The 17,049-nt window shown below is 42.1% G+C and overlaps 1 protein-coding gene across 7 annotated transcripts in view; it reads left to right on the top strand.

Moving 5' to 3' along the window:
- Positions 1 to 17,049, top strand: part of LOC122781650 (girdin-like) — a 67,615-nt gene that overhangs the window by 29,880 nt on the left and 20,686 nt on the right. For all 7 annotated transcript variants that reach the window (XM_044045512.1, XM_044045511.1, XM_044045510.1 and 4 more), the window contains exons 5-14: positions 6,559 to 6,617; positions 7,325 to 7,408; positions 7,586 to 7,726; positions 8,566 to 8,738; positions 13,301 to 13,382; positions 14,122 to 14,280; positions 14,358 to 14,504; positions 14,731 to 14,875; positions 15,665 to 15,843; positions 16,834 to 16,971. In XM_044045512.1, coding sequence (XP_043901447.1) covers positions 6,559 to 6,617; positions 7,325 to 7,408; positions 7,586 to 7,726; positions 8,566 to 8,738; positions 13,301 to 13,382; positions 14,122 to 14,280; positions 14,358 to 14,504; positions 14,731 to 14,875; positions 15,665 to 15,843; positions 16,834 to 16,971 — 1,307 coding nt within the window. The remainder of the gene's footprint in view (positions 1 to 6,558; positions 6,618 to 7,324; positions 7,409 to 7,585; positions 7,727 to 8,565; positions 8,739 to 13,300; positions 13,383 to 14,121; positions 14,281 to 14,357; positions 14,505 to 14,730; positions 14,876 to 15,664; positions 15,844 to 16,833; positions 16,972 to 17,049) is intronic.

Raw genomic sequence — 17,049 nt, 5'->3', positions numbered from 1 at the left:
TGAAACTACTATACAATATTTTTCTTTATTTTACCTTTATTTTAAACCAGGTAGAACTCACTGAGATCGTGTCAGCAGCACACGTCATAGAGATTAAACAATGAATAATAATTAAACAATAATAGTATAAAATTATAATGAATACTACTATACTACACTGGTGTAGTGTGGTCTACTGTAGAGGGTATATTGTCAGTTTAGTTTTGATGCAAGTTGAAACACGTGTTCTCTCAGTTGGCCGAGATAATGAAACTCTGTTTTTATAGTCTCTGCTGCATACTGTTTCTGGTTTAGCTGGTGGCTAGATATTACATTTTTAATGCTGGCAGACCATAAAAAGCCAAGTCCTTACTCCAAAAAAAACATTGGTGCCATTTTTGGGCTCAATTGAACATATATTTTCAACATTTAAGTCGGACTAACACATTAATCTGATATGTTTCTGAAGTCATTAAAACGTGTTGAGTAAGTTTGCATATAGATCAAAGAAGAGAACAGACGTCTCACACTTGGTTGACCCTCTTATCTTAATAAGCGTTCACTTTAAATCCCAAAGCTGTTGACTTTTAAAATTCGGCGTAACTGTTTTGATTTGACCTTCTGACTCCGGCCGTGCAACGAGATATGTCTGCGCAGCCGAGCAGCAGAAGTGCAGTGTCAAGTGTTTCACGGCCGCTTTTTAAGCCCCACGAGCTTTGCACCAAGTGCTGATTTATATTCTAATGAGACCACGACGGAGGAGCTGAGCACAGAGTGTGATGAGCTGCAGGGCTTCACCTAACAGTCAAGGTCATTGTAGTCATTATCAATGTGAGATATCTGTTGTGTATGTGGGGCATTCACACCAAATGTAAAGCTTGTGTGAGGTTGGCTAAAAGCGAGTGTTTGGAAAAGCTCCCTTACTGTGCAAAAAGGTAAACATCATTATTAGCTCCTCAGAGTGAGTGGTTTCCAGTGGCAGCTGGTGAAGCTCGTTGAAAGATGTTTCATCCACCTTTGTCAGACTTTCACCACATCACGTTCATCATGTTTGCCGTCTTTAGTTTTCACAAAGGGCAAACAGAAACTAACGAAAGGTGCCGCACGAGGTACACACACGTTTGTGTTCGATTGTGTTTCCATGTCACGCAGGAATGGACAACGACACTGCAAAGAAACAAAAAGCGATTTTTGGACAATCGACTCAATACAGTGTGTTAAATTGACGTCTTTCATGGATGTTGACGGGTGCCAATTCAATTTGTCGTATCACATTTCACAGCGGCACATTTTTGAGGATCTATTGTATGTACAGCAGCTCCCAGATCTACATCGACCTTACACATGGCTCAAGCAATTACTTATCGATTTCAATGCTCAACCCGACGCAGACGAGAGTGCAGGGCAGCTCGGAGCAAGTGGACCAGAGCAGGCCAGAAGCATTAGACTGCATTCCTCAGGGTTTGACTTGCCCTTTACCCTCTTAGCTTGTCAGTTAATCAGTCAGTCAGAGCAGCGGTGGCTGTGGAGTCTGCCTCCATGGCTCAGCGGCTGCCAGCTGAAAGTCATTGGCCATGTGGCTTTTATTACGCTCTCATTAGGGGGCAGAGGGACGACTCTGCGTGTGCGTGAGTGCATGCACGTGTGTTTTTGTGTTGGCAGATGGGGGGAAGGGTGTCTTCACAATGCACTGTAGTACCCCCGCCTCGCCGGCGTCCTCCCCCAGCCTCTGACTCACGCCCCTCCTCCTTGTATACACAGGCGCAGTGATGATGTGCAAGCTCACAGGTTCTGTTTATACCTGGCATTAACATTAGTGACCATCAGTCTGTCCTGCAGCTCCCTCAATTATCTGTAGCTGCTTCACTCCAGGCCACTCAAGTAATCAATAGTTCATCAATACAATCTCCAATCAATAAATGCACAGCAATAGATTTACAGCTGCTGACCGTCAAGAAAAACATCATAATGTCTGCATCTGTTTTTCTACTGAAAAGCTGTCATTAAACCGCCATCACTTTTATTTATCACCAGTAAATGTAGACATTGGGAAAGAATGTACGTGCGTGCGTGTGCGTCTGTGGGCAAACATTTTGTGTGTTTAACAGTTTGTTTTGATTGGGTTGTGGTGTTCGATGTCTCTATATGAAACAATAGAACAGACAGAGGTATTTATGTTTGTGTGACTGGACTGGAAGTTGCCTCTGTTAAGGAGGTTATGTCTGTGGTGCCACTGGTTTGCCTGTCTGTCTGTCTGTTTGTCTGTCTGTCAGTAGGATAACGTGAAATCTACTGAACCAATTTCAATGAAATTGAAGTATCCAGTTTTCGGAGTAGTTCCAAATAAAGGGGTGGTGATTTTCTTTCATTAAAACAACACTGTAACACACCATGTTGACAGCAGATGTTTGATTACTTTTGATGTCTCTTAAACTGATCTGAGTTCAGCATTACTCTTCCACCAGCAATAGTGCAAACTAAAAATAGTCCCTTGTACCAGGTACTATTTTAAGTACCTGCTCACTATGCAGTGAAGACTCCACCCACGTTGAATAGGTACTTTTCTGTAGTGAAAATGCAACTTGTGCCGTGCCGTGGCCAGGCGAGCCGGGCCATTACATCCACCCATCTCACAATGTACTAAACCACTTGCCAGGATCATGGCGCTTTCCCGTTATACAGTTCTAACTTGGCTCGGCTCGGCTTGACTCAACTCATCCCTTTTTTTTTGCCATTAGGGACAGTACGTGGTTGGTACGTGCTCTGGCGAGGTTCCAAGCGAGCAGAGCTGATACTAAAATGTGACATGAACAAACTGCCGGTCACTGATTGGTCAGAGAGTGTCAGTGGAAGAGTCATGAGCACGACGTCCGACTAAAAACTAAACGATACCAAACTGTAGAAAACATGCGTTGATCTCCAACTTTTAGCATGGACATTTCTAAAATCTCGATATTTAACGGAGGAGTCGGATGTTTTTTAGCGACGGCACTGCCGAAAGCTGGTGATCGTGAGCCAAATCAGTGTCAGACAGAGTCTGTGCTCTGGTCATGCAGGAAGTACTGAACAAATCTTATAATTAACTGATTTTAATGATTAAGTGCACCAAAAATAAATGTTTTGCTCATCACTAGTTTGTTTGTTTGTGTCGCGTATAAAATGATGTCACAGCAGTTTCGTGCAGCCTTTGCTATGACGACCTAGCCCAGTACAGTAGAGCCGAGAACTGCTAGAACTGTATAATGGAGGAGAAGTGCCATAGTGTTGCTTTATGTTTTGGTGGGCACTGTATGTTATAACATACATTTTTTAAAACCATTTTTTAAAAATGTAAAACTTGTGACACTGTGAAAATCCTTGATTCATGTTTCATAACTGTTCTTCTTTGTGGTCAGTCGTGGCATCAGCTCAGTTGTCCTCGTGTGTGGTTATGGCTTGTGAGTGTTGCTGCTCATGACTCTGACGACCTCCGCAGGCTCTGAGCCTCCGTGATGATGTCACTTCACTCTGTAGCTCTACTTACAAAGAAGCACTGTTTTTCTTACAATTATGTGAAAATAAGGTTCACATGTCTCCGTCCTCTACTAAAAGCAGTATCAGACTGATTGTGCTAGTTCTTATCACCGACAGAAAGTCACTGCTGCCTGAATGAGTCTATTCAGTATGACAGAAGAGAGGGTTGTTGCTGTGGATTGCACATGCATGCATAAATACTTATTAACTCACATCCTCAGAGACAAATTAACAATGACTTTGCAGGAAGAAGACTTAGTCACTGTCCCCCTGACCCCTGGTTTCCTGCTAAGAGGATAAAGCCAGAGAAGGAAGGAAAGGAGGTGAAAAAGGAAGCACAGAGGTGCATGTGATTGAGTGAAGGGAGGAAGGAAGGAAGCATGGGTGGTGATGTGTGCTGCAGAGAATAAATGGACGAAGTGAGTGTGTTCGAGGGAAGGAAGAGACAGGGAGAATATGAGGCTTGATGGGTAACACCCCCGTCGAAGCCTCCATGCTGCCACTGCTTGAGGATCATCTCTATTCTCTATTTTGACATCCTGCTGCTGTCCTCTCCTCTCTCCATTATTTTCTGCCTGTATTCTTCTGTGTTTTGAGTTGCCTGTGCTCCTTGCTTTCCTCCCTTTTGTCTCCCCTCCTTTCATCTCTCCCCCTTTGCTGTCTTTCCCCCGTGTTCACATAAATAATGTATCCTATATGGTTCCTTATCTTTCCTCCTTTGCGCCAGTAGATTTACCAAGCTAAATCCCGTCCCTGCCTAGAATAGGTTCCTATGGCTCTGAGAGAGAACCTCTAAGCCCTGCAGCTGGGAGAATTAAAGCTGTCACCCTTCAGATGTTGCTTAAATTTGCCTCGTATGCTTAATACTCCTTTTTTATACAATGAATGCGAAAGCGGTGAGGATGTTTTCAGAAAAATTCTCCAGACTCTGGCTTTAAACTTCCCTTCCCTGCAGTACAGCTGTGATTCTGATGTCTGAGCTAATAATACATGTTTCCTTTCCATATATTTAGCTGTGTCCAACCTGATGGCTGCAGAGAGCTCCTATTATTGAGAGCGACAAAAAGAAATTGCCTGCTTTAGCACATACATTAGTTTTATTTGGGTCCACAAAGTGCACAGAATGCTGTTCAGAAAACTGAAGGAGTTATTGTTACATTTATAATTAATTGTGATTTATTTCTGAGTGAAGTGGAAATCACTAATAGAGCTTTAGTGTTCCATTCCCTGTTAAGCAAAATAACCCACATGGGATCAGTGAAAACAACTGATTTACAAGTTACTTGTCACTCGTTTGTGTGTCGCATGTAATGCAAAGTCACAGCAGTTTCATGCGGCCGTGCAGTGATGACTCCGCCCACTGTGAGTAGGTACTTTTTTGGAGTGGAAAACCAACCTAAACCGTGCCGGGGCGAGTCGAGGTGAGCTGGGACAGTGGAAAAGGGTCATTACTGTCTACAAAGCACAGACTTATTCAGACTGTACATTCAAAGTGTGATTTGCTCTCAAAACTGACACTTAACGAGTATTTCTCATCCTGAGTCAGGTCTAGAATCCATTATTATCTGTCAGACGAATAATCTCATAAAGCTCCATTTTAAAAGGGGAAGGTCTAATCCTCTCTACCTCATCCAACCACAGATGTGTCGCTGTTGTTCGTTTACATTCTTATTTAGTTTGTCTTTATTGAGAAGGGAAGAATGGAGAATAAGAATGGGGATTGATTTGATTGTGTGGGAGATCCCTTTTATAATTGATGAATAGATCCTGACAAAAGGTTCAAGAGACACATTGTGTTTTTTGGCGTAACACTGAGCCCTCCCATAGGAACTGCTGGGTGGTGGTTTGTGGTTCCCAGTGATGGAGTCCATTATCCAGCAGAGTCATGTTTGCATTCATTAGTTTGCAATCATTTTGAGAAGCAGTTTTATTCGTCTAATTTGATTTTCATGTTAAATCATTAGGAAATGGGCCTACAAATGGTAATGGTGTAGATCAAATGAGTCTTTCTGCCTGCTATGCTACTGTTGCCGCTGTGATGAGACTAGATAATCTAATAATCTAGATTTATTATTGTTATTAGAGTTATTATCTTGAAAGGAGGACAGTGACAGCACTCATCATGTGGTACACCCTGAACCACATGATAATCTGGCTAATCATATACAATCTGCTACAGATGGGAGTAAATCATACACAGGCATAGTCACAGATCAGCAACATGTATGTGTATAATATACCTACAGGTTAGTCAGTGAAACACACACGTACACCACCTGGTATTATTGTTGTTCAGCCTCAACCCCGGATGAGCAGATGAGCTGAGGCCTGTTGTGCATGCTACCAGCTGTTAAAGGGTTTCAGTCTGTCCTGACATGTAGAGAAGCACTGGAGTTGATCGTGCCAGCTGACTACTGTGGAAAACACTGTAACTAGAGGAGGGGGTTTTATTAACTGAAGCCACCTAACTGTTAATTGGAAATGAAAGTGGAATGATTGGATCAAATGTCTTTCTGACATTTGAAGCATGCGCCAGGGTACATGGATGGTTTGGACCCCATCTGCCTCTAAATCTCTCACTATGATACAAGATCATTGTATAACTGCACAACATCTCCAACTCACTTGAAGGTTGAGTCATACTTTCTGCATCCACTGGTGCGTTATGGTCCCTTGGACATGTGTGTGACTGTACTCATGGACGATACGCTCGTCTGCTTGCTGAACAAAACTCTGTGATTGCTCCGGGTACGGCAACAAACCGGAGTGGAACGAACGGAATGTGGGATCAGGTGTGCAAGCACCAGGCGTGGAAGGAGCAGAGCAATACGGACCCACATTTTATTATGAATAAGACTGCAGCATGTTTGCATTACTGGAACATGAACATATGAAGGCTAGAGTCCGTAGAAAGACCCCACCCCCCCAAAAAAGGAATCTCCAGAAGTACATTAGTTGAGCACATAAGATTATTTTTGTCAGACAAATTTACAGTGACAAATGGTCTCACATGTTTACAGTGGTTTAGCTCTAAAATGTCTTTCTCTGTATTTGTGTGTGTTTTAGAACAAGGTCTGGACGAGATGAAGAAGCTGTTGCTGCTGTTACTCGGCTGCGCAGTTCAGGTAAGAGCCACGCAATATTTCCTTCTGATCCCATAAATCTAATTTTGGTTCATCCTCCAGTGATTGCTACCACTTGCTCCCATTGATTAGATTAAATAACTCACTCTCATTCTATCCTTCATTCAGCTAATGTAGTTTGGTCAATAACAGAGCAGGCCCTCTTCCTGTCAGGTGCAAAGCCTTCATTCAGCTTTCACTCACTGCATTACATCCCATAATATTTACTACTGATGAAGTAGCTGCTATTGGCATTAGCATTCTGTTGTCGTCATCTGATTTATTGCCAAGTGCACTTTTGCATTCATGGAATTTGATAAACAAGATAAAATCAGTTTGAGCCTCAAGACAAATACAATCAAAGCATTTAAGTTAGAATTACAGAAACATTCAGCACTTTCTAGATGCTCTACTCGACATATTGTTCATGTCAAGTCTGTATGAGGCACTGATTCACCTGACTTATGAATCAGCATAAGTGCACACACTGTAATAAAAGAAAAGGAGCCATTCATGCAATTTGTAAACAGTTCTAATCTCTGGCAGCAAGTGAGAAAAAAACATCTCTGATCCATAAGATAAACTTTCACTTGATGACTACACTTGTCACTTGCTGCCTTCCTGGAAACCTGTTGCTCTACTAACTTCTACTTGACCCACAAAATTCCACTTTATAACTAAAAATCTCATATTTTTATCTTTGTTTACAGTGTGAGAAGAAGGAAGAGTACATTGAGCGTATCCAGACTCTGGACTTTCACAGCAAAGCTGCTATTGCTTCCCACATCCAAGAGGTATTTCTGCTCTATAGTCCAAAACTGGATCTCCTTTGCCTTCTTTTCATGAATTTTGGTTATAGTTGAATTGGCTGATTATTGATTAAACTGTGTTGGAAACCAAACCATTGTTTTAAACGTTTAACTTTGTCTTGTGATGGAGTTTTATTAAGGATGCAATGGTGGTGATTTCAGGTGACTCACAACCAGGAGAATGTGGTCGACCTGCAGTGGTTGGAAAGTGGAGAAATCCCTGCTGAGGATTTGGACAGTCTGTCCCGAAACCTGGCTTTCCACCTCAAACACCTGGTGGATGAAAGGGACACACAGCTGGAGGTAATGACACACACACTTATGCGTACACTAACCCTTTAGACAGCCTAAAAAAGCTGTATCCCTAACCATAACTATTGAATGCCTAACCATCTTAACCTAACCACAATTCAAATCTTAGCCCTAAACTTAATCACTTCCTCAGACGTGAGGTTCTGCCTCTTGAGGACCAGGTTTTGGTCTCCAAGAGGTCCTGACAAGGTCAGTGTTTATGCCAGAGTTCCTTAAGACAAACAAATGGAGAGACACAAATAAAGCATAGACAGTTCCAACTTTTTAAGCCAAACATGAAGTACAATAAACAAGGCAGAGCAAAGTACAACAAGCAGAGTATTACAAAAATTGTGTTTTTTTTCAAAGTGATGTGGAAACATTTCCCTTTTGTGCCACCACAAGAGATCAGCCTCAGGAAGGAAGGGTTGAAACTGTTAACTCTCTGTGTGTGTGTGTGTGTTTTATTCAAACTATATGCGTCATTTAATGAGTTTCCAACCCAAAGGGCACAGATGCCCACGACTGATAAAGCAGATGTGTGTGTGTATGGAGGGAGAGAGGGGCTGTAATAGTCTCCAGATTATCACTCTGTAGTCCAGCCGCTCTCAATTAAAATCCCATTTCCTGTCACGGGCACTGGATCAAACTAGGCTGTGTGTGGGATCGTGGATGTACTTTTTGCCCCCGGTGCCTGTAGTCTAGTTTTCGGGTGGTGTTTAAGTGAATCCATTAATCAACTCTTCTCTTCATGTCCCATTGTTGATGTTTTTAAATGTAGCATTAGAAATACTGGACACATTCTTTGAGAAATATCAGTGTTGCCCTTTGTCTTCTTACCCTCCATCTAGACTATAGTGGAGTTGACCCAGGAGAGAGACTGTGTGCAATTGTCTCCACTGGCTCCTTATCCAACGCAGTCTCCGAACGACTCGCCCAGCATGAGGAGGACCGAAAGTCGACAACATCTCTCTGTGGAGTTGGCTGATGCCAAGGCCAAGATCAGACGCCTTCGACAGGAACTGTGAGTGCAACAGTTTTATCAGCTTTGATAATATGTAATTGCTGAAATTGAGGGAACAAACGGGTATGTAAAGAAATGTAGTTTAAGTCTGACATCCACAGAGGTCACTGGCGGGAATATACTTCTCCTAATCTGGTTTGCTACTAGATTCTGCTTTGTTTACAAACATGAGACAAGGGTTATCAGGGTTATTACTTGTATTTTACAAGTGTCATTGATACTGTAATATCATGGTAACTTATTGTAAGACAGCCAATATTTAAAAATAAATACGTATTTCAATCTAGGGCTGAACAATGAATTGAAATTTTAGCAAAATCGCAATATGGCCGCAATATTTCTTAAACCCCAAATGTGTGTCAAAATATCAATTTAGATGAATTATTGTCTTGAGCTATACATCTAAAATGACCTCAGATGTTACAAAATATTTGCTGCTGTTGGCTGTTTAGATATTCATTATGTTATTTATTTATTTATTTAAAGAAACCTGCATATTTTGTGATTGTTGTAATGGGACCTGTGGTAGATACTGTAAGTTTTATTGACTGTATTCAGGCCTCAAATATGATGTGAACAGAAGTACAGTGTGGAAAAACCTCGGAGTCAATTTCCTCTCTGCATCTTTATTATTCAAACGACACATGTCTGCTGTGATGTCACGCTCTTCCCCCCCCCACACACACACACACACACACACTTCACACGTAAACTACCCTCTCACAAACCTGCAGTGGCCTTTTAAATCTATCTGTCTATGAATAATAGACATGTAATCCCTCACCAGACCAAGGCTTAATGGTCAACAACATGGATCTGTTAGATCTTTTCCTCTCGCTGCTGCCCAAACATAATCATTGATTTAACAGACTGGCTGGTGCCATGAGGTGGTTGTTGTTTTCAATAGATAAGATCACGTTTCAGCAAAAGTCTGTGTGAAGTCCAGTGTCCTGTGGTTTTCTGTTTAAAGGGATCCTGTCTTACAATTTGGTGGCTCTAATTTCAGGACTAGAAGTACATTCCTCAAAATAAAAATGGCATAAAAATGAATATAACCTTCAGACATTGAAACAATGTAACGGGACACGCACCGCGCTCACTTGCTGTGAATTTTCCGCAGATTTTCCTGAAGTTTGACTTGAGATCTAGCAGAAAATATTATAGAATATAAAGTTTCTGGAGGAATATTTGGCGTGTGTCCATTCTTGTGTTCAGCTCCTCTGGACAATTGTAGGAAAACTTGCTGGACGGCCCTGATGTTTGATGATGGAAGTAACCATCAGAAATGAACAGTAGTAGCAGTGTCTGTCATGACTAACTAGGTAGCAAAAGTTGGTAATGCTGATTAAAGGACAGCGACAACACCGAGATGTGATTTGATCGGCTGACACTTGAGCAAAGCAAGAGAGACCCGCAGTGTTTTTTGGCAATGGCCCTTAATGGTGAGTAAAATTCCCCAGGTTGCATTTGGGGCGTGGTGGTCCCGTAAATCTGCAGGAGATTTAGCTCTCCTGTCTCCTCTGTTGTCAGGCAGACAATAGTTTGGTGTGAGTCGAACTGAAAGCCTGAATGATGTGGTCGTAACTCTGAATGGAGTGCCGCTCGCCCTCTGCTTGGTAAAAGGAAAAGCATCTCTCTCCGAGTGTGAACTTAACTCATTGACTGTTATTCTCGGGATGAAAACATTCGTCAGTGTTGACGTCTCACTTGACCCACATCAGGATGATAAATCTTCAGTCCACCTACAATGGACCTAACAACAAGGCTGTGAGTTGTTTTGTTTGTAGGTTGCCATGATGTGTGTTGTTGCTGTGGTGTCTCTGTCATGTGATGTGAGTCTGTCACTGCTGATGAAGCCCTGTCACATGACTGTGTTGTCTTTTTTTGGGGCAGACAAGTGTGTGTTTGTTGAAGGAGAGCATGTCAGAGCCCGGGGTGATGTTTCAGTGATCCCAACTCACCACAGTCATCTGTTTGTTCATGTTTCCTAAATGTAAGACATGTGGAGTAAGACTGTGCCAGACATTTAATTTGTACTGGTTTCATTTAATCTTTCTTTAAAAATCTACTTTTATTGCCTTAGCTTTTAATATAGATGTATTATACCAGTTACACAGTAATGCATAACACACAACCCAGAATCTGCAGCAGTGGGTAAAATCATAACTCAACCTTTAGTCTTTCTCAGGTTCAGATTAACCAGCAGTTCACTCTGCAGTAGATTTATTAACTTACTCTTACCTTGTTGACACCAATTATTTTTAAAAGGATGTTTCCAACCAACTGTCCAAATGACCTTCAGCTTACAGAATAACTTCATCCACATGCTCCAACAAGCGTCTCAGGTAGCGAATCAAGTCTACATTATTGATCATCAAATACCAGAGAAGGACCAGACCAGACACAGATTATTAAAGATAATAAAAGAAAAATACGTACAGGCGGACACAAAGATACATATTGAAAGACTGCACTTTGGAAGGCATTTGTACAAATCTTGGTTTTAAGAGTCTTGCTTGCTGTTGCATGCAAACACAAACACACAGGGAGTCCAGGAGTCCACATTATTGTAGTCCCGGCTCCAGTAAATAAAACAATTAGGATTTTCTGTTATGATGTAATGCGTGGCACCAGTATGCTCCTGTGTCCCTGTAGAGCTAATTTACTTCATATTATTATTTGTTGCAGTGGAATTTAAAATAGTTTCCATTATGGTTTGCTAAGATTAGCCATCAGAGGTTGTGCATTCTTACGTGGGAGAACAATGATTGCTGTTCCTATGACACTATCTGTTAGTTAAGCTTGGAAAAAGTAATTCCTTAGAAAGACATTTATTCAGGGTTGTTGTCAAGATTTGGGGTCATGGGAAGAATTTAAAGTCGGGTGTCAGACTCAGTCTGAAGAATAAAGGATGTCAGCTTTTTAAACATGGCTGCGGTGCATACAAGTGTTTGTGTCTGTGCTTGTGCACATGCAGCGAGTGTTAAACCATTAACATAAGTAGCAGAGCCAGCTGCATCCATAATATGAGCCCAAAGCTAATCTGCCATGCTAGACTGGACAGGTGTTTGTGATTTGGGCAGGGAGAGGGGGGCGGGGGCTGGGGTTGGATTAATGACGGAACAACAAAAACAGAAACTGCCGGAATATTAGCTCCAGATTCTTAAAGATAACATCATCTGTGGGAGAAAGGAGGAAATCAATTAGAGAACAACAACAAAAAAATGAGACAGCCCTTTCTTTAGTGAGATGCTCCCTGAGAGCTGTAATCAGATAGACTATCAGATGTTCCGTAGAGTGCGCACACACACACACACACACACACACACACACACAAACTCACAGAGCTATCCTTTTATGGACACTGCATTGACTTCTGTTCATTTGGACAGTCTAAACAAAGCATTATCCCAAACCCTAACCATAACCAGTTAATGTTTAACCCTAACCTTAACCTTACCACACTCTTAGCCCTAAACTTAACCATGTGGACCAGGTTTTGGTCTCCATCACTTTGACTGTTCCTGACAAGTGTTTCTGCCAGAAATGGGAACAAATACACACATACGCACACTCACGCACACTCACGCACACTCACACACACTCACGCACACACACACATACACTCTCACTGGACAGCATCTCAGGAATGCAGTGAGTTTTTCTTCAAAGCAGTGCCACACATTCTTCCTCTGTGGTAGAAGGAGGGTGGAGAACTTACACACACACACACACATACACAGACAGTAAGTATACGGCTGTTCTACTCCAGCGTCAATCACACTAATAATACAGTAGTGTGTTAAGTAGCAAACCGTTCTGTTCCCTGCACCAGAAACTAAAGCGTTCTCTCCCTCCCCTTCTTTAATCTGATGTGTTGTGGAAATGGAGACAGGAGTTTGAGCCACAGGGCCACATTTGCATTTGTTTGTCCCTGGAATGGTCACACGGTCCTTCACGTTCCTCTCTTGTTCTGTCAGTATGCATGTCGAGCCGTGTGTGAGGACCGACAGAAAGAGGACGTTTATCAGGACTTGAGACACATGAGAGACATCTTGGTCTCCTGACCAGCTCACAACACAATAGGCTATTTTTAATCTTGGTTTTAGGAAGCTGGGTCTGTGGGTTGTCTGGCAAACAGTCGCACATGATGGGATATGGCCTCCTTCACTAAAACCTATAACTTAATTCATCATGACAATTGCACCTGAGTAGGATTGCTCTCTGAAGTTTAATAGCATGAATGCTTCCTCGTGTATGACTCCAAAACAATCCAAGCAGTGTAAAACTACTTCAAATAAAAGCTCAAAGTGAAGTGAAATGATGAAGCTATTCAGACAAATTCTATGAACTACTCTGTGCAACTGTGTGTCAATATGTTTCCACCATTAAATGATTACACTGCACGCCTTAAAATGGAAAGGCCCCAAAGGAATGAATGTCCTCGTTAGTAATCTGATTTAATACATTCACAAATGCGTCCTGTCTCTAGGTTACATACTCCTGGACTGTTTCCATGTTGCGCTTGTTTATCATCTAACCCTCATCATCTCGTATTTTAGAGAGGAGAAGAGTGAGCAGCTCTTGGACACCAGGCAGGAGCTTGAGAACATGGAGGTGGAGTTCAAGCGGCTTCAGCAAGAGGTGAGGCCGCAGCTCGCAGCACCCTGCACAAATCTGAATGCACACAGTACACAAACATTCATATCCTCACCCCCCCCCGTCCTTTCTCCTTCCCTCCTCACACCTGCTCCTTCCTCCTCCTTCCACGTACTTTGCTTCTGTGACACTGCCAGGCTTTAATCAGTTAGCTCGTGCCTCAGCTCATTAGGGGCTATTAGAGCTATCTTTAGTCCAGCAACGGCCTCGCATGGCTTTTGATTTGGAGTGGGTGGCAGGCTGACAGTGTAATCTGTTGTGTGGAGAGATGCTTCTGTCTGCTTCTCTTTGTGTAACTGACGTGGTTTGTGAATTGTTCTTAGTAATTTGTTCATATACAGTCAGTGAGCGTACCCACTTAGAAAGAAAACACATCTGTGAGAACATCTGTGTTCCTGCACTTCCTTATGTAGAGATGTGAATGCTTTTTTGCAAACGTCTTCACTAGGGCTGCAACGATTAGTCGATTATTAATCAATTACTAGATTAAAGGATTTTTTATAATCAATTCCTCAGTTTTAACTCAAACAAGAAATGTCAATATTTGATGATTTCTTTGTATAAGAAATAAATTATCATTGAAAAACACTTTTGAGAACATTATCAAAACTATCAACATTTTCTGACATTTTATGTACAAAGCAACTAATCGATTCAGTGACAAAATAATTGAGAGATTAATCAATTATGAAAGTGTAATTTCCTCCATTTCTACCTCCTGCAGAGCTACCAGCTGCTGTCGGACGCTCGCTCGGCTCGGGCCTACCGCGACGAGCTGGACTCCCTCAGAGAGAAAGCCATCCGTGTGGACAAACTGGAGAGCGAGCTGAGCCGATACAAGGAGAAACTTCACGACATCGAGTTTTACAAGGCCAGAGTCGAGGTACGCCACTGTCAAGCTATAACACACAAGCATATACAGTATGTATGGGAAAAACTAAAATGTATGTTCTTCTGTAGGAGCTGAAGGAGGACAACCAGGTCTTACTGGAGACTAAGAGCATGTTGGAGGAACAGCTGGATGCCAGCAGGACGCGCTCTGACAAACTGCATCTCCTAGAGAAAGAGAATTTGCAGCTTAAATCCAAGATCCATGACCTGGAGAGGGTGAGATGATGGATTCATGTTGTGTCAGTACAGACTACAGTGATGCTTCATTTGTTTGCGCACAATAGTAGTTAAAATCAAAAATCAGGAATAATAACTTTATTTCCATGTTTTTTTTATTCATAATTTGAACTCATTTTATTTATTTATATAAAAAGAAGAAGACAGTACAGTTCTTTTATCTGTTGTGTATTCAGTATTTGTGCATGGCCTCTGTTCTCTCTAGGAGAGGGACATGGACCGTAAGAGAATGGAGGAGCTGTTAGAGGAGAACCTTGTGCTCGGGATGGCGCAGAAACAGAGCATGGACGAGTCCCTGCACCTGGGCTGGGAGCTGGAGCAACTATCTAAGACACCAGAGCTCGCTGAAAGTAAGACATAGGCTTCATCCATGCTACTAAGTCCATCCATCTTCTACCACTTTATCCTCCACATGAGGGCCGTGGGTGACACTGGTGCCAATCCCAGCTGACACTGGGTGAACGGCGGTGTTCAGATAAAAATGACGGGCTCCAGCTCTTCATCAGACATGATCTGCGTCCATACTAACACACCTTAAAACATAATCACATGACCAGACAGGTGCACTACTGGGCCTGTGCATGGTAATGGAAGTAGGAAGCTCATTCTCTGGAGTAGAAGTAGCTTAATTTTAGAAAACTAATGGGAAACAACAGTGTTGGAAAGTAAGAGCATGGATCTCAGTTAAAAGACCATAAATTAGGTTAAAGCTGAAACTTTTTCTGGGCTATTGTGGATGACTATTTTATCAGGAGCCATTTGAAAGCGTACAAAAGGAAAGAATGGGTCTTGGCCAGGTTGAAGAAGGTTGTACAGAGCAGGCTTTGGTTAATGGCTCTTGTCCTGGTGTCATCTCTATGGCCCTCATGCATTTGCCAGCCTCCACTGTGTATTCTTTCCACTTGGTTAAGAGCTGTAATTAATATTCAGTTGCTCCTGGAGGGTAATCTGTGCATTTGGCTTATAAAGCCTGTTAAGAGGTTTAATTGGCCAGGGATCTGGTTAAGGGAGGGGTGTGAGATTGATTTTTTAAAATGGCACTTAAAAGGCTTTAGGACCTGTAAAGTTAAACCAGTGTGTTTTTGTGCTAATTACATTTGTGAAAGTAGTCTGAAATGTCCTGGTTGTCTTTGACTCAGTCCCTCAGAAGTCTCTGGGCGAGGAGGTAAACGACTTGACCTCAAGTCGCCTGTTGAAGCTTGAGAAAGAAAACCAGACGCTGCTGAAGAGTGTGGAGGAGCTCAGAGGAGCAGCCAGCCAGGACACTGTGGCAAAACTGGCTAAAGTCAGCCAAGAAAACCAGAAACTCAACCAAACGGTGAGTAATTACCTGTAGTTAAGTGGTTTTCCTGGACTGGATAAGAGTCAAAGGCAGATTATTTCTAATACGATCCACTGAGATGTACTGTGGCATCAGATATATCACATTTGACACGATGGACTTTGAGTTCAGATATTTCAGAGGTTGAAATCATAAACTTACCTCAGAATAGGCCTGTAGAAGGAGTTGCATCATGACAAACTCCTCTGGCAGTTTTCAAATCTTCTGACTAAATAATAGGATTGCAGAGACAGAAATTTTCCTTCTGGGTTAGAAACTGCTTGCAGTTCATTTGCCCCTTGTTCTGCCCCTTCTCAGTCCCACAGCCACGATTAGCATATTGGACAGGCACTCTATAATATATCACCCTAACACTTGCCTGTAGACCTTTTCACTCAGTGGCAGGAATAAAGCAGAGAAAGGAGAGTGCATAGAGAAGGGTGGATAGGAGGATGAAAGCAAAGCTGTAAATCCAGGCAGCTTCTTGCATTTTCTTTTGCAGCCTCCGACTCTTTAATGCCCCTCACTAAGAGAAGTCTCTCGGCTGTTTTCAGAAACATAAGTGTCTCTCTGTTTCCTCTGAATCAAAAGCATAAAATTGTCTTTTTCTCTCACAAAGAGAACATTCAAAAGTGATTATCTTTCTTGACGTCTTGAAGCAAATGTTATTAAAATGTGATTGCAGCTACTGGTGGACTGGACCAACAGAAATATACATGTGGCCTTAAATCTGTGTGTGTTTCTGTGTGTTTCCAACACAAAAGCTAGTTTGAAAACAGCTTTATAGGGCGGTTTATGTTAGTTCATGGATTAAGGATGACTAATAGGGTAGAAAATATAGTGAAAAATTAGGAAAATGTTGCTTTTAAGTTGATAGAATTGACAACCACCATAAGGTCATTATCTTGAATACTCTTGAATACAAAATAATTCAAACCAAATCGTGACAGTGCGACGTTTTGAAAATGTGTCTTTGCGTGTTTGCAGCTGGAGCAGCTGCAGACTGAACTGACCACAGACAGGGAGTCGCTCCGCTGCGCCGAGTCTCTCAGCACTGACCTGATGAAGGAGAAGGCTCTGCTGGAGAAAACTCTCGAAACACTCAGAGAGAATTCTGAGCGACAGGTACACACACACACACACACTCACAGTATAAAATTAATTAGTCTTGTTGTGGTGAATGCTTTAATGCTGTTTTTTTTT

This window comes from Solea senegalensis, linkage group LG15, assembly GCF_019176455.1.
Source record: "Solea senegalensis isolate Sse05_10M linkage group LG15, IFAPA_SoseM_1, whole genome shotgun sequence".
NCBI lineage: Eukaryota > Metazoa > Chordata > Actinopteri > Pleuronectiformes > Soleidae > Solea > Solea senegalensis.
The sequence above is the reverse complement of the archived record's forward strand: the minus strand, read 5'-3'. Positions and strand labels throughout refer to the sequence as shown.